Genomic DNA, 25496 nt, shown 5'->3' with positions numbered 1-25496 from the left:
AGGGTGATCAATAATGCCAAATGCTACCAAGAAGCAAAGAAGGATGAGGACTGAGATTTAGCAATTAAGAGAAAGCACCAGCCCTGGATTCAGGAAGACCCCGGTTCGAGATATTAGAGACAAATAAAGCTGGGCAGTTTAAATGGCATTTGTAAATGCCAAAGGTAATATTCAGACATGCCAAAACCGTGCCCAGAGCTTATTTTTCTGTCATAGCTTTTTATTAACTGAACTTCATTTGTATCAGCCACAAATTCTTTAGGAATTTGTCTTCATAAAAGAGAAGTAAAAATTGATCAGAGAAATGCAAATTAAAACAACTCCGAGGTATCACCTCACACCTATCAGAGTGGCAAATATAACAAAAAAGGAAAATATTGGATATTGGAGGGAATATGGGAGAGCTGGGACGCTAATCCACTGGTGGTAGAATCGTGAAAAGATCCAACCATTCCAGAGAGCAATTTGGAACTATGCCCAAAGGCTATCAAACTGCATACCCTTTGAACCAGCAATACCACTGTTAGGTTTATATCCCAAAGACATTCCAAAAAAAGAGAAAAAGACCTATTTGTTCAAAAATATTTATAGCAGCTCTTTTTGTGGTGGCTAAGAACTGAAAATCAAAGGAATGCCCATCAACTGGGGGATGGCTAAACAAGCTGTGGTATATGATTGTAATACAATGCTATTGTGCTATGTATAACCCACATCTGATTGCTTATCCCCTCAGGGAAGGTGGAGGGGAGGGTGGGAAGGAGGGATAAAATTTGGACCTCAAAACTATAAATAGGGATAGCTAGGTGGTACAGTGGATAGAGCACTGGCCCTGGATTAAGGAAGACCCGAGTTCAAATCTGGCCTCAGACACTTGACACTTACTAGCTGTGTGACTGGACAAGTCACTTAACCCCAATTGCCTCACCAAAAAACAAAACAAAACAAAACACAAAAAACCCCAACAACAACAAAAACCCTATAAATAAAAATGTTTATTATTTTTTAAAAAGAGAGATAGGGGCAGCTAGGTGGCGCAGTGGATAGAGCATCGGCCCTGGAGTCAGGAGTACCTGAGTTCAAATCTGACCTCAGACACTTAACACTTACTAGCTGTGTGACCCTGGGCAAGTCACTTAACCTCAATTGCCTCACTAAAATTTAAAAAAAAAAAAAAGGAGAGAGAGAGATAAGTGAAAGAAGAAAGAAGAACTAGAAGTGAGAGCTTTGTTCTTCTGACCAAAACAAACAAACAAATAAGAAAGAACTATTTAAGAGGTATGGAGAAGATGTCTATTAGGGCAAATTAAGATAATTCACTTTGTTGTACATTCTGCCTATTAGATTTCCAGAGAGTAATTTTATTTTTGTTTTTTAAAAAAATATTGCATTTTTCTTAGTTCCATAGAGGGGAAAAACAGTACCAAGAAAATCTTACAGGTGGAATTTGCAACAAAGTGAACTTTCTTAATGAATCAGCTATAACACAACAGGAGAGAAACTTTAAAAATAACAGAAATAAAAAATGTCATCAAGTAATATGATTGAAAAAGGTGGACTAGGGGGCAGCTATAGGTGGAACAGTGGATAAAGCACTGGCCCTGTATTCAGGAGAACCTGAATTCAAATCTGGCCTCAGACACTTGACACTTACTAGCTGTGTGACCTTGGGTAAGTCACTTAACCCCCACTGCGTACCCCGCCTCCCAAAAAACCAAAAAACCAAACAAAACAAAACAAAAAAAAGAAGAAGAAGAAGAGAAAAAGGCAGACTAAGTCAGTCACATGGTGAGAGAAGACAAGAAGACAAAGTATTCCACTGATACCCTTGTGATGTCAGGAAAAATTTAAGGCCTCTGGCATTTTGGATGGACCCTTTGTGGCCAAAATCTGCAAGGACGTAGTTAAGAGACTGCATAAGGCAGGAAAGCCTGAATAGTCTGCAATCTTCACCATTACAGGGAACATTCAATAATGAGATTCTGCTTTAAGTTTTTGCTTTAAGTCAAAACTAGGTTGCTGGAAAACCAGAGGTCACAACCTGAAGGTTTCTGACCCCATAAAATGGCCAGAGTAGACTAACAAATCAGGATTAACTTTAATAATAAGTAAGATCAATCCGTGCTTAATAGTAGAGCTTCTTTATATCTTGCTTCAAATAGTCTGTCTTATGGTTAACCTGTAAATATTGAGAGTATTTGATATGTACCCTTTTATTCTTTACAGATTGCTATTTACCTAAAAAGATTTTATAGATCATAGAATCAAACTCTAGAACTGGAAAGGTCCTTGGAGAGTATTATCTTCTGAACCCTCTCATCTGACAGATAAGGAAAATGAGTCCCAATAAAGTTAAATGATTTATGCAGGATCACAAAGATAGTAAAGGTAACAGGCAGGATTTGAACACAGGTCCTCTAATTCCAGGGTGAATGTATGTTCTTTCCACTATAATACAAGGCCTCCAGCACAAAACTTATCATTTCCCCTCCCTGACTTCTTCTGAACTATTTGTATTTTTTTTTAATAAAACTATCCATTCCACTCATTTTTCTATGTTGAAAACCCTACTGTTATCTTTAACTTTGGGAAATTATCTGTGACCAGAAATAGACCAACTGAATAGCTCCTGACCAGTGAGTACACGATTCTTGGTGGCCCATGGAGTAAGATTAAGAATATATATACAGGGGGGCAGCTAAGTGGTGCAGTGGATAAAGCACCGGCCATGGATTCAGGAGGACCTGAGTTCAAATCCGGCCTCAGACACTTGACACTTACTAGCTGTGTGACCCTGGGCAAGTCACTTAACCCCCACTGCCGCCCCCCCCCCCAAAAAAGAATATATATACAGGTAAGCTAGGTGCCACAGTGGATAAAGCACCAGCCCTGGATTCAAGAAGACCTGAGTTCAAATCTGGCCTCAGATACTTGACACTTACTAGCTGTGTGACCCTGGGCAAGTCACTTAACCCCCATTGCCCCACAACCCCCCCCAAAAGAATATATATACAAATCCATAAATAAGCAAATATAGATTCTGTAGAGTGAATGTCTTACACATATGCATATCACTCATTTTCAAACTTATATAGATGCTGTTCTAATTAAATATAAACTTATTTAAAAGGATTACCAAATTTATAACTCAACGGAAACTAGTAGCCATACTGAGGTCTAAACAGACATCAAAACTTTCTCATAATTGAGAAAAATGGAAAGGTCTAGTTTAACTATTACAACTCTATTATCCCAAAAGGCAACATTACCTCTCTAATAGTAGCTAAACTACTTGCCATTTGCAAGAAGTATATGAGAGGAACTAATTATTCTCTAGGTTTATGCCTTGCGATTTGGCATTTGGTTGAGACCTGTGAATTCATTGCTATAGACAATTCCCAGTGAACAAATCCTTCTGCCAATGAAGACCAGAAACTGTTCTGCAACTTATAGTCTAAGATCAATGCTTCTTAACTTTTTGTGCATCACAGACTCCTCTAAGAGTGTGGTGAGACCTAAGGACTCCTCAGAAATGTTTTAAAATGTTTAAAAACACAATACATGGAATGACAAAGGAAATCAATGATATTTAAATAAAGATGTGATTGTTCTCCCCATCAAAGTTCACAAAAACCCCTGAAATCTATCCACCAATGTTAAGAGCTCTTGTCTTTGAGCTGACTGGGGCAGTGAGAGAGTAAATGACTTTCCAATGTGGCTTTTGGCTTTTAAAAGTCACTTTTAATAAAATAAAAGTCACTTTTAATTAAAAAGAAAAGCTTCCAGAGAGAGGGAAAGAGAGAGAGAAAGTGACTTTCCAAATGTAACAAACACAGGCAGAGGAATGACTCAGACCCAAGTCTTCCTGACTCCAAGACTGACTCTACCAAATATGTCACAGTACCTCTCATGTCTTTACAAATCCAACCTTTTTAAATAAAAGCAAATATTACATGAAATACCTTAGTAAAAGGAACAACTGGACTGAATGTTTAGTGAGTTCCAGAATGGCAGTAAGCATTTTTTGCCTTATGTGGACTGCTAACTAGATACATATTCCTACAGAGCTTATCACTATGAACCCTAGGTAGCTGAGCATTTGATAGTAACAAAGGAATTTTAAAAGCACAAGCAAATGAAAGGGTCAGACATCTTCACATCACAGAAGTGTAACAAAATTAAAATTAGAACTATTTTAGTTTGAGAAATTAAAATTTTTTTAAAATCATACATTTTCTAATTAATTCTTACTTGATGGGGCAGCTAGATGGTGCAGTGGATAAAGCACCAGCGCTGGATTCAGGAGGGCCTGAGTTCAAATCCAGCCTCAGACACTTGACACTTACTAGCTGTGTGACCCTGGGCAAGCCACTTAACCCTCATTGCCCTGCCCCACCCCACCCCCCAAAAAAATTTCTTACTTGAGCCGAAGATGACTTGACACTGAGCATCATAAAACTGACACATGCCATTGTAACAATAAGCTTTATTGTTCTGGCAAGGGTGTCCATTTTGAACATAAACATCTAGCTGACAGAACTGTGATGAGCCATTGCAATACTCTGGGAGATCACACTCACTGGCACTCTGCCGGCATAGAGTACCTCCTGGAAGGAACTGGAGAAATAAAATTCCAATCAAACAAGAATACTTGCTCAATTTTAATAAGTAAATCTAAGTTTGACACATTTTATGCAATAACTCCATAAAAGTTATTCCATCATGGCATAAAGGTGACTTCAGATACGCCGGTAGAAAGAAGATAGACTATACTGGAAAGAGTTTGTGTATAGTCCTGGTGGCAGACAGTCTATTACCAAAGACCAGTCTAGCCCAGTATGTAAAAGTTATTATAATCAATAGCCTGGGAACTAAGTAGTAGATTATCATATTGTGGCAACTTATTAAATTAAAAAACTATATAAACAGCCCTTCTATACTGTGTTCCCTTTCACTTCTATAGTGAATGTGGCAGAAAAGGAGCCTAAAGGTAGTTAAAATTACAGTTTTTGGGTACTCAATAAATGCTGAATAACTGATCAAATATATCAAAGGCACATGCCATGGTAGAATTTTCCTCAATGCCACAAACATACAACCCATTAAAACCCAATAAAGCTTTCTGTCATTATCATCCAAAAAAATTAAAACTCTTTATTACATATTTCAGAAGACAAAGAATTGATACTTTTACTTTTCAACCAAGAATGCTTCCTTACCCGACAGTTTTTACAACAATCACCATATGCACATTCAGCACCTGATTTAAGTTTACAAGTACTTGACTCACAGCAAGGGTCCAATTCACATTCCTGTAGATGACATAAATTGGCTGTCAGTAAAAGGTGACTATCATTACCTATCTTAAAGAGAAGAAATAAATACTTCACTGAGATGGCATTTTCCATCCTCCTAACCTAACCAAATTAAGTCTTATTAGGGGAGAATTTATTTTCAACTACTTGGACTTAACTTAGGTTCTACAGGCAAGCAATACCACACAATTACAAATCATTAATATCTATAACCAGGGCATCACCAGCTTCACCACCGGCATACAACATTTTCATATTCTTCAAAAGTAAGCCCAACTAGTAGTTAGTCCCTATTGTATATGGACTGTAGCTTCCCAGTTTCCTCAAAGTGACTTTCCTGCGACCCTTCTATATGTCTAATTTCTTAATGACCTCCTCCATGTTCCTCATCTTGTTTTTTATTTGTCTTTGGGAAGGAGTTCCTATGCCCTGTGCATCTTCTTCCTCTCCCAGGTCTGCCCTCAGGTGTTATCTCATATGGGAAAGATCTAGGAAACTCATTCTTGGTTTAAATATGTGGTTGCCTGTTCAGGGGTATTTGCATCTTTAGGAGGTAGTAATACCTTAATGTCCCCATTTTTTTCTTTTTGTATTTTATCTTAGAATCAATAGGAAGCAGATGAAGCTTCTTGGCAAGGAGTGATATAGTCAGACCTGAGCTTTGGAATTGTTACTCTGACAGCTTTAGGGAAGGTGACTTGAAGAGGAAAGGGGTTGGCTTCAGAGATCACTTAAGAGACTGAACAGGCTTTCCCACACCTATAATACCAGCAAAACTCTCAAGTTTGCACCAGACTGAATGGTCAAGATATCCAAAGAGAAACTAAAGAAAATGAAAGCTTCTATCCCCCCAAAGCACAAAAAGTCATTTGAGCAACAAAGCAGCCCCAGAGCATGAGCACAAGCAGAAATGGTTCCCTAGTACCCTGCAAAGCTTTTCATCAGGAGGGAGCAGAGGCAGCAAAGTAGAGGGGGTTCCCATGGCAAAGTCCCAGTGGCCTGGGAGGAGTGACAGGTATCAACCAGTGTGGTACAGACTGGCATAATGCTGACTAACAAATATCATAGCACTTGAGCCTGTGGCAGCCCATGCCCAGGAGTTCTGAAGGTCCCTAGCAACCAAACCTGAGTTGCCAGAGAGGGCCCTGAAGATCCAATGCTCCAGATCCAGGGAAGGTTAAGCCTGGAAGGCAGAGATCAGTGCAAGAACCTAGGAGACCCATGGCAAAGTCAATCACTGCTAATCACCCTACCCTAAAGTGCAGTACAGGCAGAGCCTAGTTCTGGCACGGGACAATTAAAAATGAGGAGACAGGGGCAGCTAGGTGGCACAGTGGATAGAGCACCAGCCCTGGATTCAAGAGGACCCGAGTTCAAATCCAGCCTCAGACACTTGACACTTACTAGCTGTGTGACCCTAGGCAAGTCACTTAACCCCAACTGCCTCACCAAAAAAAAAAAAATGATGAGACATAGTCTCCTTGTAATTTAATCATTTTATTAATAAATCCAGCAGATTATTCATAAAAGCAGGACTCACAGTTTACATTCTTTTGAAACAGTAGGTGGCTCATCAAACAGCAATCAAATCTAAGCGGTTACCTTAATTTGGAGGTAGGCTATATTAAAATGAAGCAAAGAGTTCTGCCCAAGGGAAGTACAAACACCTTCAGGCTGACTCTGACTCAGAATCAACAAAACCCAGGCTTGGGCTATCAATTCAAAGCATGCATACCCTTTTCAAAGGGTAAACTGAGTTACCCCTCCCAGGGAAGGGAGAGGCCTTTCTATCTAAACAAAAAGATTTGTCTCCACCCAAATTTGAGTAGATTAAATTCCTTGCACCCTAGATTAAATTCCTTCCAAGACTGGATGGGCCTCTTCAAGATGAAGAGATTCAAAATTAACCTTATTTTCAAGGAGAACTGGACCTTTGGGGAGGGATGGGGCTTGGGGGCGGGGGCGGGGGGGGGGGGGGGGGGAGGAAGGGAGGAAAGGGCTTTGAAAGAAAGGGAGAGGATTCTGGGAAGGCAGCAGAGTAGGTTACAAAACTTTCAGCTCTCCAAATTTCTTCCACAAGACAAGACAGAACATCGCCTCAGAGCAGCAGAAATAAACAGCAGATGTCCTCCTAAAACAATCTGAGAAGACCCCTAGGAAAGACCCAGTCTTCTAGTGGCAGAGGTTCAGCCCCAGGGAAGTGCAAACACCTCCAGGCTGAGATGCAGCCTCGGCCTTAGAAACTTTCATTGCACAGTGTGAGGGTCCGATTGTTGAGTAGGAGAAGGCTGAAAGACCTTCCACAGTCCAAGGACTCCAAGCACAGCTGTGCTGACCAGATGCATACCGAGCTGAGACTGAAGGGAGAAGGAGCTAGCACACACCTGGTTTCAGTTTCAGGGCAGTAAGGATGGCTGTAGCTTGCAGCCACTGGAGGAACCCCAGGGAGCAAGATCATTTACAGGAAGTGTGGCTGGGGGGGCCTAGCTGTGGCTTAGGAGTGAAGAAGAGAGTCTAAAGTTGGGCTCCAAGACAGACCTCAGAAAATAATTGCTAAAAAAGAACAAAAATAAATTTAAAATGAGCAAGCAAAGGAGAAAGAACCCAATCATAGACAGTTACTATGGGGATCAAAAAGATCTGGGTTCATATTCAGAAGAAGATAATGGAGTTTTTTTTAAAAGCCACTCTTTTTTTCAATGATAAATGTCAAATGGTCCCAAGAGCAGAAAGAGTTCTTGGAAGAACTTAAAAAGGACTTTTAAAACCCTTATTTGGTAGAGATTAAGGAAAAAATAGAAAAGAAATAAGAGCATCCACGAAAATCAAGAAAATTATGAAAAGTCAACCAACTTGAAACAGAGAACCAACAACTTAAAGAAGAAAATAATTCCTTGAAAACTAGAATTTGGCAAGAGGAAGGTAATACTGTTATAAGACAACAAGAAATCATAAAACAAAACCAAAAGAATGGGGAAAAAAAGAAGACAAAGTGAAACATCTCATCAGAAAAACAACTGATCTGGAGAAGAGATCGAGGAGAAAGAATATAATAATGGGACTACCTGAAAATTATGATAAAAATACAATATTATAAGAAATTACCAAGGAAAATTGCCTTGAAGTTCTAGAACAAGAAGGCAAAGCAGAAATAGAAAAAAATCCATCAATCACCATCTACAGGAATATCATAGCCAAGTTTCAAAGCTCCCAAGCTAAGGAGAAAATATTGCAAGCAACTAGAAAAAAATTTAAATATCATGGACCTACAATAAAGATTACAAAATACCTAGCAGCTACTACGTTGAAGGACCATAGGTCTTAGAATACTATATTCCACTGAGCAAAAGAGCTAGGGTTATGACCAAGGGCAATCTAAGTTAAGTAAGTTAAGGGTAAAAATGGACATTCAACAAATTGAAAGACTTTCAGATTTTTCTGACCAAAAAAACATAACTTATGGGGAAATTAACATATAACATCCAGAAAAAATATAGGTAAATATTAAAGATCAATTATGAGACTCGCTAAGGGAAAAGTGTTTACTTCTTACATGTGAAAATATTAGCAGTACTTTTATGACTGTCATTATTATTTGGGTAGTTTGCTAGAAACACTTTGGCTGACCTGAGTATGATGGGGTAATTCTAAAGAAAATAAAATGAGCAGAACCAAGAGAATGTTGTACACAGTAACAGCAATACTGCTCCAAAAAACAACTCTGAACAATGAAGTCATTTTCAATATTGTATGGTTGTACAGTTGTGTGTGTATGCATGTTATGTGTGTGTCTGTCTGTATGTATGTATACACATATTTCTGTCTAATGCCAGCCATCTCTAGGGTGGGGAGAAAAGCAGGAAAAAAATATCAAAAGTGCACAATACAGAATAAAAGAAAATGAAGAAGGATGCTGAGTAGCTTTAAAAACAATGTGCAATACATCTATAAATTTTTCAAAAAAAGTAAACTGTGAAATGAAAATTCTTGGTTTTATGCTGAATCCTCTTTTCTATTGTACTATATACATGGAGATGTTCTTTTTTTGGTCTTTATGTATTTAAGATCAACATGAATAATGAAAAAACCAGAATTATTAAAATTATTATTTAAAATTATAATAAAACAAAAAAAAAACTTGAAAAAAATGGGGGCAGCTAGGTAGCGCAGTGGATAAAGCACTGGCTCTGGATTCAGGAGGACCTGAGTTCAAATGACACTTACTAGTTGTGTGACCCTGGGCAAGTCACTTAACCCCCATTGCCCCACAAAACAAAACCAAAAAAAAAATCTTAAAATTATAATAATTACTGACCTTTGGAGAACCACAGTCACATTCTTCCCCAAAATCTATTATTTTATTACCACAGTAAGGGGCACTGTAGGCTTCATCAGGTTTTGGAATATTAAGTAGACAGGTTCCTCCTTTATTTAAAGTTAAATTTTCAAAGTCATCTGCACTGCAACTACTAAAGTTTCTGGAACCTCTAAAAGAAACATAAGGAGAAAAGTTTTTATGTTATTTTGCAAGCCCGAAAGTACAACTAAATCCAAAAAAAGCAAAAATAAAATTTTCCTATTGCTTCATAAAACAGAAAGTACTTGTAAGAATTCACATTTGGAAAAAATAATACATTTTTTAAGTTAATACAGAAAGATTCTCTTCTTGAACATTATATTGTGCTACCATAATGATAAGGATATCCAACATTTGTGCTTTAAGGTTTGCAAAGCATTTTATGCCCATTTTCTTGCTTGATCATAAGAAGCACAGTCAATAGATATTCTTTACTATATAATAAATGAAGCTCATATTTATATAATGCTCTAAGGTTTACAAAGCACTTCACATACAGCACTGCCTTACAATTAAAACATTTTCCTCATAGCACAATTGCTGTTATTTGTTTAGTCATTTCAGTTATCTCCAATACTTCAAGACCCCATTTTGGAGTCATCTAGGCAAAGATGCTGGAGTGGTTTGCCATTTTCTTTTCCAGCTCATTTTATAGATGAGGAAACTGAGGCAAACTGGGTGAAATGATTTGCCCAGGGTCACACAGCTAGTACATGTCTAAGGCTGGATTTGAACTCAAGAAGATGAGTATTCCTGATTCTAAGCCCAGTGGTTCTACTACACCACCTAGCATAGCACAGCACAACAATAATTATCCACCTTTTGCAATGAAAAGATGAGACTCAGAGAAAGTGACTTGCCACAGTACAAGCCGTAAGTAACAAAGTCAGGATAAAAACCCAGGAAATCTCCCTCCAAATCCCTTTGGTTTTTTCCCTAATATGCCATGGTGCCTCTCTAATCTTACTATATTCTACCCCCTGCCTCCATTAGTCATGTTGTGAGAGAAGAATCTGAACAAAAGGAAAAAAACACAAGAAAGAAATAAACAAACCCCCCAAAGGTGCTTTGATCTGCGGACTCCATAGTTCTTTTTCTAGATGTGGAGAGCATTTGCCATTGTAAGGAATTAAATGTGATTTGGGGTTTTCATAACCCTATCTTTGCTTCATTATGGTCAAACTGAAAAAAAACGTAAGCTTGAAAAGCCTAAGAGAAGATGGGTGCGTATTTTCGGAGATAACTGAACAAACAAGAGGAACGCTGACCACAGGGAACATTTATTGAAACTAAGTAACTAAGCCTCCCCTAATAGCTCCCTCATGCCCACATGGGCCTGGCCAGATTATAATGAGTACAGCCCATGTGGGTGTGCTGAGCCAATTGGAGACTCAGCATGGCTAAGAGCTGCCCCTTCCGGGAGGAGAATGTTCTGAAAGAAACAGGGAAGGAAGGTAGGGACAGTTAGAGGAGCTGCTGGTGTTTTGACCTTCCAACAAAAACAGAAGAGACAACAAAGCTAATTCTCCTTAAAGCTAGAGATTTCGGTGGTGGTGAGTGTGGTTTTTTTTGTTTTTTGTTTTTTAATATGGAACGCTTCACGAATTTGCGTGTCATCCTTGCACAGAGGCCATGCTGATCTTCTCTGTATCGTTCCAATTTTAGTATATGTGCTGCCGAAGCGAGCACGGTGAGTGTGTTTTTGAGGCAGAGCTAGCTCTTTGGAGCTGGCTGGGCTGGAGGCAGGTTCGGGGTGCCTGGGGCCTTTTTACCCCAGAGATTTATAAATTGTTCCCGTTAATAAAACCTGTTTTGTGTTTTTGAAAGAGGCTATTAATTTCTTTTCTTACCCCAATATTAAGGCACGCCACCCAATTAACTCTTCCCATACTAAATTTGGCCCTTACACCATCATGAATCTTTTGGAAATGCCTTAGATCATTGTACTGCTGAGAAGAGCTAAGTCTATCACAGCTGATCATCACACAATATTGTGTTATTTGTACATTGTTCACTTGGTTCTGCTCACTTCACAGCATCAGTTCATGTAAGTCTTTCCAGGTTTTTCTGAAATCTGCCTGCTCATCATTTTTCTTTTGTTTGTTTTTTTTGCTGGGCAATGAGGGTTAAGTGACTTGCCCAGGGTCACACAGCTAGTAAGTGTCAAGTGTCCAAGGCCACATTTGAACTGAGGTACTCCTGAATCCAGGGCTGGTGCCACCTACCTGCCCCCCTGCTCATCATTTCTTACAGCACAATACAATATTGCATTACATTAATATACCACAACTTGTTCATCCATTCCCCAATTGATTGGCATCCCCTCAATTTCCAATTCTTTGCCACCACAAAAAAAGCAGCTATAAATTTTTTTTGTTGTTTTTTTGGTGGGGCAATGATGGTTAAGTGACTTGCCACACAGCTAGTAAGTATCAAGCATCTGAGGTTGGATTTGAACTCAGGTCCTCCTGAATCCAGGGCTGGTGCTTTATCCACTGCACCACCTAGCTGCTCCAAATTGATTCTTTTTTTTTTTTTTTTTGGTGAGGCAATTGGGGTTAAGTGACTTGCCCAGGGTCACACAGCTAGTAAGTGTTAAGTGTGAGGTTGGATTTGAACTCAGGTCCTCCTGAATCCAGGGCCAGTGTTCTATCCACTGTGCCACCAAGCTGCCCCTATAAATATTTTTTGTACATGTGGGTCCTTTCCCCTTTTTTATGATCTCTTCAGGACATAGACTAATAATGGTATTGCTAGGTCAAAGGGTATGCACAGTTTTATAGCCTTCTGGGCATAGTTCCAAATTGCTCTTCAGAAGGGTTGAATCAGTTCACTACTCCACCAAAAATGCACTGAATCTCACTATATTCTTTAAAATAATTTAATAGTTAAATGCCAACCTCCAAATCGTGTATAGCTCTTTATAACTGCCTCTAAAATCCTATTTTCTTGGCTATAACCAGCCTAACATAAACAGCTATTAATACCTATATTTCTTTTTAATTACAACTATCCCAATATATGTAGATATTAGCATGTGTAGAACACCCCCAATATACCAAAGTCCAACATATATAATATGTGTGTATATCTATATCTAGATAATGATATATACACATCCTTGAGGGCAGAGACTGTCTTTTTTATGCCCAGGGCTTAGAAAAGAGCATGACACATAGTAGGTGCTTAGTGTTTATTGATCTGTGTGTCTGTGTACTGTTATAGGCTCCCTGACCTCACATTATATTTTAACACATATAAACAGATATAGGCTATATATCTCATATAATATTAACTCTGGCAGAGACATGGGACACTTCAAGAGTCTATTCCTGGGGTGGCAAGATAGCACAATGGATAAAGCACCGGCCCTGGAGTCAGGAGGACCTGAGTTCAAATCTGACCTTAGACATTTGACACTTACTAGCTGTGTGACCCTGGGCAAGTCACTTAATCCCAATTGCCTCACCAAAAAAAAATTTAATTTAATTTTTTTAAAAAAAGAGTTTTCTTCCAGGAAGTTGGTCAACTGAGATGATCATGGATCATGCCAACATGGTTTACCTAAAGCATAGATGTCTACTACAACCATCTTCCACCAAGTCCTATAGGTATTTCCAGAAGGTAGAGCTGTGCAGCTAGAAGCTATTGCCTAACTCCTCTAATCTGAAATGGGCATTAGCTATGGTAACACAAATACTGATTAATACTATAAGCTAGTTGGAAAATCTTATGGAGGAAAAAGTTAGGGGATGATGAACAATTTCACCTTCTCAAACAGTAAGATGAAATATTAAAAAACAACCACCACCACCCGAGCTTTAAAAACAAACAAACAAAGAAAAAATCCAAAAAACCCCTCTCTATTGACCCAACTAAACCAGATCATTCTCAAGGAATTTAAAGATAAGACTGGGAGAACAAGAAGAGATGAAAAATGGAAAAGAGCTATAAAAAATTTTAAGACTAAAACATTTTTAAACAAAAACATTTTGCTCTGTTCAAAAAAATTTTTTTTCTAAAACAAATCTTTTCTCCATCAATGGAGCCATCACATTTGTTTTTTGTTTTGTTTTGTTTTTTTGGCGAGGCAATGAGGGTTAACTGACTTGCCCAGTTTCACACAGCTAGTGTCAAGTGTCTGAGGTCAGATTTGAACTCAAGTTCTCCTAAATCCAGGGCCGGTACTTTATCCACTACACTACCTAGTGCCCCGAGCCATCACATTTGGCTTCTAACATCAGTCATCAATACACAGCAGGAAAAAGTAGAACTGGCATTAAAGAAAACAAAGATAGGAAAAAAGTTACACTTAGAACAAGTACACAGGAGGTCAGTGCTAGAGAAGAAATAATTTTGAGGACATTAAGAGATCAATTTTCATAACTAATAAATACTTAAAGGGAAAAAACCAAAATTAAAAAAAAACATGAAAAAACACAGACATTATTATGATCAAAAAGGTAATTAAGAAAATATCATTAACCGTTAACTCATATACATGCTTCACATCTCCACAAAATCTTTAGAAAAATAATCAACATACATATGCATTGAGAGCATCCTTAATGAAAGTTTGAAAAAGAAGGTAGGCTTCCATAAATGATATGCATATCTTTATAGTCAGATACAGGGAATACAAGAGTCTACTGTGCTTGTATTACTTATTAACTATTAACTTCTTATTAACTATTAAATTTTGATTCGACAGAGCAGAAAGTCAATTCTTCAATGAGGTGTTTTTATTGATATGTGAAAAGTATACAAGATTCCTTGAAAGATAAACCAAAAAAATTGTTCAATAGCCTCATATCATGCAAAACATAAAACATGGAGAAGTTACCAAAAGTCTTGAAATCTTTTTAGGTTAGAATCCAAATCAAAGAGAGGTTCCTTACAGAAGACAGTGTGCTGACTATATTAAGGCCTAGAACACAATACAGTAGAGCCTATTAAATGAAATTTGTAATCACTTGAGTTCAACCATAAAATCCAAGCGTATGTATGAAAAATGCCCATTGTCCGGACAAAGATATATTTGAGTGACCAATCCATAGAACTAGTCAATTAGCATATATATCTTATACAGACACTATTTTTGTACAATGAATTGAGCTTAAAATTGAACAGGAGGAGAATGGGCTGGATTGTTCTGGGGGCAATGTGCATTATTTTTAATTACCCAAGTTTCTCACTGAATCAAAGGTCACAGAATACCACAGACTATGATTATAACTGTAGATAACAATGGAAAGGTATATGGCTTGTGGTGGTTGTTCAGTTGTTTAGTCATATCCAAACTCTTTGGGACCTCATGGACATTATGGTCCATGGGACTTTCTTACCAAAGATACTGGAGTGATTTGCCATTTCCTTCTCCAGTGGATTAAGGCAAACAGAGGTTAAGTGACTTGCCCAGGGTCACACATCTAAGTGTCTGAGACCAGATCTGAACTCATGAAGATGTCTTCCTGATTCCAAGCCCTGTGCTTTATCTGCTGAGTCATCTAGCTGACCCCAAAATATGAGTAAGTCTCAACATATTCCCAGAGAAGAACAGATAAGGAAGAATGTCACAAAGGATATCATTAGAGACTACACATGTATATTGAATTGCTTGCATTCTTTAGGGGGGTTGGGGGGAGGAAGAGAATTTGAACACAAAGTTTTAAAAATGGACGTTATGGAGCAGCTAGGTGGCGCAGTGGATAGAGCACAGGCCCTGGATTCAGGAGTACCTGAGTTCAAATCCGGCCTCAGACACTTAACACTTACAAGCTGTGTGAACCTAGGCAAGTCACTTAACCCCAATTGCCTCAGGGCCCCCCCCCAAAAAAGACATTAAAATTGTTTTTACACGTAATTGGGGGGGGGAATAAAATTCTAAATTTAAAAAAAAGGATATCATTAGAATGATGTGACTGTAAAAGGAGGTGGGCTATATAGGTGTAGTGAGAATTCAGGGAAACTGCAGGATAGCCCATGTATTCCATTACTATCCACACACTGTCAAGAAATCTGGGGGGAGGGTATTTGTTGGACACCTTGTGGAGGATCTATAAGAAAGCTTGGAGCAGAGTTACAAAACAGGCAGCGTGATTGAGGTCTGCACCACTCAAGCAAATACACTTTAATGAATTCACAGACCCATACCAAAGTACGGCAGAAAAGTTATATGTTTTCACTTCTAACCCTACCCCTTTGATTGAAATGCTATTGCCCACCACTGTATAAGAGTACTCAAAGTTTTTAGAACTGAAAGTAACCTTAGAAATTATGTCCAACTTCTTCATTTTATAATTGTGGAAACTGAGACCCAAAGAGTGAATTAATCAAAGGTATAAAACAGAAAAGTGAAGAACCGAGATTCAACTAGTCCCCAGACTTCAAAAAGATCAGTGTTTTTCATCTTTCGATCTTTGTACTAACTACAACACAAGGGTTATAAGAAAAGGTCTTGTTAAAAATTTTACAAGCATTAAAGCATTATATAAATGTGAGTTACTATTCAAGTTTTCAATATAATATCTACATTTTAATTTCAGAAATGAATAACTTCTTTATGATATTTAACTTCTATAATAATAGGTCAGTACTTCATTCATTCAAGTCTAGAAGCATTTCTCTATTTTACTATTTATTCCAAGGCCAAGGAAGAAAACATTTGACTCACGATGCTCCTGAATTCATGATGCAGCTCTTCGCTCCACAACTGCAGTTTCTCCCATCATCATGGTTCATTCCCAAGTTATGTCCCAACTCATGAGCAACAATGGATGCAAAGGTCTCCACACTGATTTGTCCAAACTATACAGAAGGAGGAAGGTGATTATGGAGTGCTATTTCTCAAAATTATTTGCTCACAAAAAGAATTTCATTCAGTTTTAATAAGTTTTTCTACTAAGGCAATATACAAACCAATATTTACATGAATGCTTTTTGGATTTGTATGTTCAAGATTATGCTAACTTAAATCCAATGATTTTTAAATAGCAACTGATGCGATTTATTTTGGCTGGGAAACAAAGTAATAGCCTCAGAGTTGGGACAGTTTGAAAGAATACCCAAGTATTAGCAAATTTCAGAGACAACCTTTGTGGGAAGGCAAAAGAGCTAGGATAGGGGGCAGCTAGGTGGCACAGTGGATAGAGCACCGGCCCTGGAGTCAGGAGGACCTGAGTTCAAAGCCGGCCTCAGACACTTAACATTTACTAGCTGTGTGACCCTGGGCAAGTCACTTAACCCCAACTGCCTCACTTTAAAAAAAAAAAAAAAAGAGGGGCAAAAGAGCTATTACAGTGTGACAAGTAAAACTAAATGTGGTGGCCTATTTCTGTCCCAAGTGTAGGGAAAATTAGCGGGAGTTCCTAATATATTTGTTACTCATAAATTAGAAGCTTTAGCACTAGTTTTGGGCATTAAGCATTTATTAAAGTATATTAGATATTAGTAAAGGAAATGAGCACATTGCCCTGAAAGATAGGAAAGCCTGGCTAGGATCTAGGGGGGAGAGAGAGGCCCCTTCACCTCTGAGTCTCAGGCCAAAAGAGAAACAGTTCCTGTACCTGTCAAAGCAGAAGCTAGCTACGGGTCCAGAAGACAGGCAGTCCCTACACATGGCTCCAAGCTAATTGGCTGGTAGCATTCAAGTTTATTGGCTGACATGACTTGAAGGTGGTCTTAAGTTAGTTAACTTCCTTTAGTTAGTTAGGAAGATCGATCTATATTTCCTTTGAAATTCTCCTAAGTCTGCGCTGGCCCTGCAATACCAGTCAGAGTTCCCGTGTGTGTGTGTGTGTGTGTGTGTGTGTGTGTGTGTGTGTGTGTGTGTTGTGGAGGGGAGGGGGGGTGTCATGAGTCCCCAAAACCCCATTATTTTCTCACAACAGCATGGGGGAAATGGGGGGGGGCTGACAATGCTGGACTCTTACTCTTATCAGAATTGGCTCAAAGAGGGAATAACATAAAAATAGTTGGATGTAGAAATCTATCTTAACCTTATAGGGAAGTAAAAAGGGACAGGCAAAAGAGAAGGTAGAGGGAGGGGGAACTAAGAGAAGGGAGGGCAGATTGGAGGACTCAGTAGTCAGGAGTAAGACACTTATGAAGAGGAACAGGGTGAAAGAGAGAAGAATAAATGGGAAAAACAGGATAGAGGAAAATATACAGTTATCATAACTAAATGTGACTAAAATGAATTCACCCATAAAATAGAAGTGGATAGCAGAATATATTAAAAACTAGAATCCTACAATATGCTGTTTCCAAGAAACACATTTGAAGCACAGAGACACACACAAAGAGTAAATGTAAGGGGGCTGGAGCAGAATCTATTATGCTTCAGCTGAAGTTAAAAAAAAAAAGGAGTAGCAATCATAATCTCAGACAAAGCAAAAACAAAAATAGACTAATTAAAAAGATAAGGAAGGAAACTATCTTGCTAAAAGGTATAGATAATGAAGAAATTTCTAAATGTAACATATATGCAATCAAATGGCAGAACATTTAACTTTATAATAAACATTTTTATTTATAGCTTTGGGTTCCAATTTTTATTCCTCTTTCCCTCCCTCCCCTAGGTGGTAAACAATCAGATATGGGTTATACATGTACAATTATGTAAAACATTAGCATAGATAAATCTAACCAAAAAATAAATAAGAAAAGAGTTAAGGAGGTGAATAGAATTTTAGCAAAGTTAGATATGATAGACCTCAGGAGAAAACTAAATGGGAATAGAAAGGAATATACCTTTTTTTCTCAGAAATACATGGAACCTACACAAAAACTGATCATATTAAGGCATCAAAACCTTACAACCAAATGCAAAAAAGTAGTTATATTAAAGGAATCCTTTTCAGATTATAATACAATAAAAATTACATTTGATAAAGAACAGTTAAAAGATATATTAAAAATTCATTGGAAACAAAATAATCTAACCCTAAAGAATAAGTGGGTCAAAGAACAAATCATAGAAATAATTTGTAATAATAAATAAATAATAAATAATAATAAATAATGTGCTCATTTCCTTTACTTATATCTAATGTACCAAAATTTATGGGATGCAGCCAAAGCAGGACTGAAGAGAAAATGTGTATGTCTAAACACTTAGTAATAATTTCTAAATGCTTAATGAATTTTTAAAAAGAGCAAATCAATGAATTGGGCATACAACTAAAAAAAAAAACCTAGAAAAAAGACAAATTAAAAAACTCCAATTAAGTATCAAATTGGAAATCCTGAAAATCAAGAGAAATTAATAAAAATGAAAGAAAACCATTTAACTAACAAATGAAACTAAAATCTGGTTTTATGAAAAAAAGAAGAATAAAATAGATAAACCATTGGCTAATAAGATTTTTAAAAGGAAAGAAGAAACCAAATTACTAATATCGAAAAAGGGGTGAATTCAACACCAATAAAGAGGAAAATAAAGCAATTATTGGGATCTATTTTACTCAATTGTATGCCAATAAATCTGACAATTTAAGAGAAATGGATAAATATTTACAAAAGTACAAATTGCCCAGGTTAACAGAAGCAGAAACTGAATACTTAAATCACCCCATTTTAGAAAAAAAAATTGAACAAACTATCAATGAACTTACTAAGAAAAAATCCCCACAGATGGGTTCACAAATGAATTCTAAGAAATATTTTAATAAAAATTAATCCGGATACCATATAAACTGTTTGGGAAACTAGGCAAAGACAGAGTCCTATCAAATTCCTTTTATTATACAAATATGGTGGTGATACCTAAACCAAGAAGAGCAAAAAAAGAAAAAGAAAACTATAGACCAATTTCCCTAATGAATATTGCTGCAAAATTTTTAAATAAAATACTAGCAAGAAGATTACAGCAATCACAAGGATCATACACTATGACCATGTAGGATTTATATGAGGAATGCAAGGCAAGTTCAATAATAATAAGACTATCAGCATAATTAACTATACCAATAATAAAACCAACAGAAATCACATGATTATCTCAATAGATGCAGAAAAAGCCTTACGAAATATAACACTCCTATTAAAAACACTAGGGAGCATAGGAATAAATGGAACTTTTATTAAAATTATATATAGTATCTATCTAAAACCATCAGCAAGAATTATCAGTAGTGGGTATAAGCTAGAAATATCCCAATAAAACCAAGGGTGAAGCAAGGATGCTCATTATCACCATTATTATTCAATATTGTACTAGAAATGTTAGCTATTAACAATGAGAATAAAATTAAATCAAAAGAATTAGAATAGTAATAAGGGAATAAAACTATCATTCTTTGCAAATTGTGAGAAATAATGATTAATAACTGATATCTTGGGGGACCCAAGCCTTTTCTCAAGCCCTTTCTCCCCCCTCTCAAAGACAAGGTTTCCTTGAGAGATTTCATCAAATCTCATATAAGTCAAACACAACCCAAACCCAAGCCCACAAAAGGAACCTTGAGTGGAAACAGATTCTTTTGTCTAGATAGGCAGACCAATTTTACTGATGAGATTTGGCCTGGATGAATCAGTTCTAGGTGGAAACCACTGCTGCTGCCAACAGCTTGGGTGGGGGTCTCTACATTTTTCCCTGATGTCATCTTTACTTAAGTCATATATCCCCAACTTCATTTTAATATAACCCACCTCCAAACCACTGTCAACCAATTAGATTTGAATGATGTTTACCAATTAGACTTGTTTCTGTGTGATATACCTCCTACAGTGCCAGTGGTATAAGAAAAGAAACCTGACTGTGAGAAAGGGGGTCTTTGATCTGAGACTGCCATAGACCTCATTTTATTAATAGCCCACTAGCTATATTAATAAAATGATGAAATTATCCAGATACCATGTCTCTCATATTTTTAATCATCACAAAATGATATGACAGTATACTTAGAGAATCCTGGGGAACCAACTAAAAAATGAGTTGAAATAATTAACTTCAACAAAGTTGCAGGATATAAAATTAACCCACATCAGTAATCAGCATTTCTGTGTTACCAACAAAGACAAGCAGCGAGAGATAGAGAAATTCCATTTAAAATAACTGTAGATAATATAGAATATCTGGGAATCTACTTGTTAAGACAAACCTAAGAACTATATGAACACAAGTGCAAAACACTTTTCACACAAATTAAGTCAGATCTAAACAAGTGGAAAAATATTAATTGCTCATGGGTAGGCTGAGCTAATATATTTTTAAGACAATTATACCTAAATTAATATACTAATGCATTGCCAAACCAATCAAACTACCAAAAATTTTTTGTATAGAGCAAGAAAAATCATAACAAAATTCATCTGGAAGAACAAAATATCAAGAATATCAAGAGAATCAATGAAAAAAAATGTGAAGGAAGGTTGCCTAACCATACCAGATCTCAAATTGTAATTATCAAAACAATATCAGTGGAATAGCAGTACACAAAAGCAGTAATTATCAAAACAATATCAGTGGAATAGCGGTACACAATATACCATAGTAAATGTCCACTGTATTAAGTGTTTGATAAACCCAAAGATTCAAGCTTTGGAGACAAAACCTTTCCATTTGACAAAAACTGCTGGGAAAAATGGAAAACAGTATGGCAGAAATTAGGTATAGACTGACATCTCACACAATATATCAAGATAAGGTCAAAATGGGTACATGATTAAGACATAAAGTGTGAGATCATAAGGAAATTAAGGGAACATGGAATAGTTTACCTGTCAGATCTATGGATAAGAAAAGAATTTAGAACCAAACACAAGCTACAGAGAATAATACATAATATAAAATGGTCAATTTCTATTATATTAAATTTTAAAGTTTTGCACAAACAAAACCAATGAAATCAAAATTAGGAGGAGAGCAAAAAACTGGGGAAAAAATTTTACAGCAAGTACCTCTGATAAAGGTCTCATTTCTTCAATATATAGAGAACTGAGTCAAATTTATAAGAACACAAGTCATTCCCTAATTGATAAACGGTCAAAAGATATAAACAGGTGGTTCTCAGATGAAGTAATCAAAACTATCTATAGTTATATGAAAAAATGCTCTAAATCACTATTGATTAGAGAAATGCAAATTAAAATGCCTGAGGTATCACCTCACATCTATCAAATTGGTTAATATGACAGAAAAGGAAAATGATAAATACTGGAGAAGATGTAAGAAACTTGGGACACTAATGCACTGTTGTTGAAATTATGAAATGATGTAACCATTCTGGGGAACAATTTGGAACTATGCCCAAGGGGCTATAAAACTGCATATCCTTTGATCCCCCAATACCACTATGAGGTATATATCCCGAAGAAATTTTAAAAGGTGGGGAGGACCCATTTGTACAAAATATTTATAGCAGCTCTTTTGGTGGTAGATAAGAATAAAAAACTGAGAAGATGCCCATCAATTGGGGAATGGCTGAACAAGTTGTGCTATATGATTGTAATGTAATATTATTTTGCGATAAGAAATAATGAGCAGGGGCAGCTAGGTGGTGCAGTGGATGGAGCACCGGCCCTGGATTCAGGAGGACCTGAGTTCAAATCTGGCCTCAGACACTTAACACTTCGTAGCTGTGTGACCCTGGGCAAGTCACTTAACCCCAATTGCCTCACAAAAAAAAAAAGAAAGAAAGAAAGAAATAATGAGCAGGATGATTTCAGAAAAATCTGGAAAGACTTACATGAATTGAGAGAGTGAAGTAAGCAGGACCAGGGAAACATCATACACAGTAACAGCAATATTGTACGATGATCAAGACGTAGCTATTTTCAGGAATATAATTATCTAAGACTATCCCAAAAGACTAATAAAGAAAAATGCTATCAGGGGCAGCTAGGTGGTGCCGTGGATAAAGCACCGGCCTTGGATTCAGGAGAACCTGAGTTCAAATCCAGTCTCAGACACTTGACACTTTACTAGTTGTGTGACCCTGGGCAAGTCATTTAACCTTCATTGCCCCACCAAAAAAAAAAAAGAAAAAGAAAAATGTTATCTTCCTCCAGAGAAAAAATTGATGATGTTTGAATACAGACCAAAGCATACTATTTTGTACTTTCTTTTTTTTATTTTAGTATTCTTCCACAAAATGAGTAATATGGAAATATGTTTTACACAATTATACATGTATAACCAACATCAAACTGCTTACCATCTCAGGGATGTGGGAAGGCAAGGAGAAAGGTGTAAAATTTGGAAAATCAAAACTTTTTTCAAAAGTGTTAAAATTATTTTTACATGTAATGGAGGGGAACCATTTAATAGACAGCTACATAAATAAGCAGATAAATAAATGAGTGGCAAATTTAAAAAGCCAACGTACCACATTAATGCCTCCTGCATGGCTTCTTGAACACACTGTTCCCACAAATGCCATTCCTGCAGTCCCTCCAAAGCCCTTCCTCCTGAAATGCCAGAGAAAGGAAAAATGGAACTTGACTAATAAAGAACAAAGAAACTAATTCTCCCAACTTCTGTATTTACCGCTCCAAGAATAGCCTGGGACTCTCCCTAGCATTTAATTATAACCTCCTTATGTATTCCAGTTAAATTTATACCCAAAATATCAACCATAATTTGGTTCGATTACTCTAATAGTACTGCATAGCCACTCATTGGTCTTTGGACAAAGATTTCTACATTTAAAACCCCAACATTAAATGTTTATTGATGATCTAAAAACTATGTGCTTCAAAAGCTCCCTTTGTCCCCTTTTCCACTATTCTGCTATGGTCACTTAGAAGTGAAAGAGGGCTGCCTAGGACTGATGGAGATCTTATATTCTCTCTTTGTTTCATGGACTGACACAGCCAAAGAGTTGTGTTAAGATAATAATAATAAGTTTGGTAGACGCCCAGGGGTCTGACTTGATTGACTTGGTGGTGTTTGAATTGGGTGTGAATGAGGAAGCACTAAGTACCCACTTAAAGGAGTGTTCTCAAGAGGCTATGGACTGCTGCATCAGCAGGAGTCAGCTCTTAGCCAATCAACTTGAAGAGCCTCCCATTTCTGGGAGGAGGACAGGAAGTAGGAAAGCGGCTCTGGCTGAGGGTTTACTTCACCTTGGGTTCGAGACAACTGCTTGGTGGCAGAACTTCAAGTGGGTGATTAGGAAGGCTAGGATTTCCATGCTATAATGAATCTGATCTCAATCTTTCTCTCTCTTTACTATCATATCTTTTAATAAACCCTTAAAGCCTAAACTTTTGGTGAATTTATCAGTGATTTTAGCCAGTTTCCCCCCAAAACTGGGGGAAGAGATTAGAACCCACATTTAGAATTTTAAAATACGCAGAGATCATCATCTAATGACCAACCCACTGGTTCTGAACCCCTTCATGATTTACTAGGCTTGTTCTTGGGTGTAAAAAACCCAAAGCTTGCAGCTGATACTATAGTCAAAACTTTGATAAAACCTGCCAGAGCTTGTAGTATAATTTTCGAGTGGTATAATTTTCAAGAACCTCCACATCACAATAAGCTATCAGAATGGGAAAACTAAAATGTATGACTTAACAAACATACCATACTTTACACAACCATGAAAATATTGCTTGTCAATGCAATAAATTCAAGGTGGCTATACGTATAATGCCAAGATGCAATGCCCCAAGTATTTTAAGACTACTTTTAGAATTGTCATCAGAAATAATTTATGAACCAGAGATAAAAACTAGCATTGTAATAAAAACTTATTTTTTTTCTCCCAAATTGGATAACCAAATAGCATAACTTTATTGACCAGGAACATTTCTGTAAATAAATTTTGTCTATTTCCCAAAATCAAATCCACCCTCCTAAGATAAAGATTTGTTAACATAGAAGATATTTTAAAGAATATAATGTTGACTCTGATGGCTAAAAAATAAGTTCCAAATATAATTTGGAAAATGACAGGATCTTCTAAAATAAATGCAGAGATTCCTACAGCAATTAATTTGAAAGGTACAACACTCACTTGTATGCATAAGTTCTGTTCAAATTAAGTTATTACCTTATAGTCATACTTTGAATTTTTAATTTTGCTTAAGGCTTAGAAGCCTTGAGAGAAAACAGTGGTAATAAATGTAATTATCAAATAATTATCACTTTTTAATAAAACTATTTGAAATAAAAAAAAAATCACCTACAGAACTAACTGTGCACTGTCATGTCTCCGACGCGTAATCAGTGATTTCTCTCGCCATTGCACAAAGTTCCCCAACACATCACCAGCACTTCCAGCTGTGCTGATTTGGTTTGAGTTTGTCCAAATTTCTAGCCCCACTAATACAATGTGGATATTTAACATAATGTACATCTGGAAAAAAGAAAAACACACCCCAAAAATACATGTAAGAATGTGGGCCAAAAAAAGAGTGCAGGACAAGATGTTATCCATATAAGTCAAACAATTATAAATAAATTCCAGGGAAATTGTTTCCTTTGTTAATAAAATGCCATTAGTTGTCTTTAGGATCCATATCATGGTATTACCTTGGAGATAAAGCTACTTTACAACTTTATATCAAATTATAAGAAGATAGTGGGTATAGTGGACCAAGTGATAGAAGTGGAGTTAGAAAGATCTAGGTTTAAATCCTACCTCTAACACTTAGTGATTTTGTGACCCTGGGTAAGTCACTGCCCTTCTCTTAGCTTCAGTTTCCTCATTCATAAAATGAGGATAATAAAGACACCTACCTCCTAGTGTTGCTGTGAGGGTCAAATAAGAAAATACATATAAAAGCAGTATGAAAACCTGAAAGCATTAAATAAATACTACCTATTATTACTATGATTATTTAGTCTGAATATTGTTATACCAAAGTTTAAACTATAG

The 25496-nt window shown here is 36.9% G+C and overlaps 1 protein-coding gene and 1 non-coding gene across 5 annotated transcripts in view; both read right to left on the bottom strand.

Moving 5' to 3' along the window:
• ADAM9 (ADAM metallopeptidase domain 9) overlaps positions 1–25496 on the bottom strand; it is a 98398-nt gene that overhangs the window by 33266 nt on the left and 39636 nt on the right. For all 4 annotated transcript variants that reach the window (XR_006354744.1, XM_043982594.1, XM_043982595.1 and 1 more), the window contains exons 9-14: positions 24805–24974; positions 22998–23079; positions 16343–16476; positions 9628–9799; positions 5217–5309; positions 4419–4614 (exon numbers count right to left, since the gene is read on the bottom strand). Coding sequence is in view for 3 of the 4 variants with exons in the window: in XM_043982594.1 (XP_043838529.1) it covers positions 4419–4614; positions 5217–5309; positions 9628–9799; positions 16343–16476; positions 22998–23079; positions 24805–24974 (847 nt within the window). In the remaining variant the exon portion in view is untranslated. The remainder of the gene's footprint in view (positions 1–4418; positions 4615–5216; positions 5310–9627; positions 9800–16342; positions 16477–22997; positions 23080–24804; positions 24975–25496) is intronic.
• LOC122744829 lies at positions 11252–11358 on the bottom strand. The gene has a single exon (XR_006355171.1). It is a non-coding gene; the product is annotated as a U6 spliceosomal RNA (small nuclear RNA).

Source organism: Dromiciops gliroides, chromosome 2 (assembly GCF_019393635.1).
Source record: "Dromiciops gliroides isolate mDroGli1 chromosome 2, mDroGli1.pri, whole genome shotgun sequence".
In the NCBI taxonomy this organism is placed as follows: domain Eukaryota; kingdom Metazoa; phylum Chordata; class Mammalia; order Microbiotheria; family Microbiotheriidae; genus Dromiciops; species Dromiciops gliroides.
This window is presented reverse-complemented; position numbering and strand designations above follow the sequence as displayed.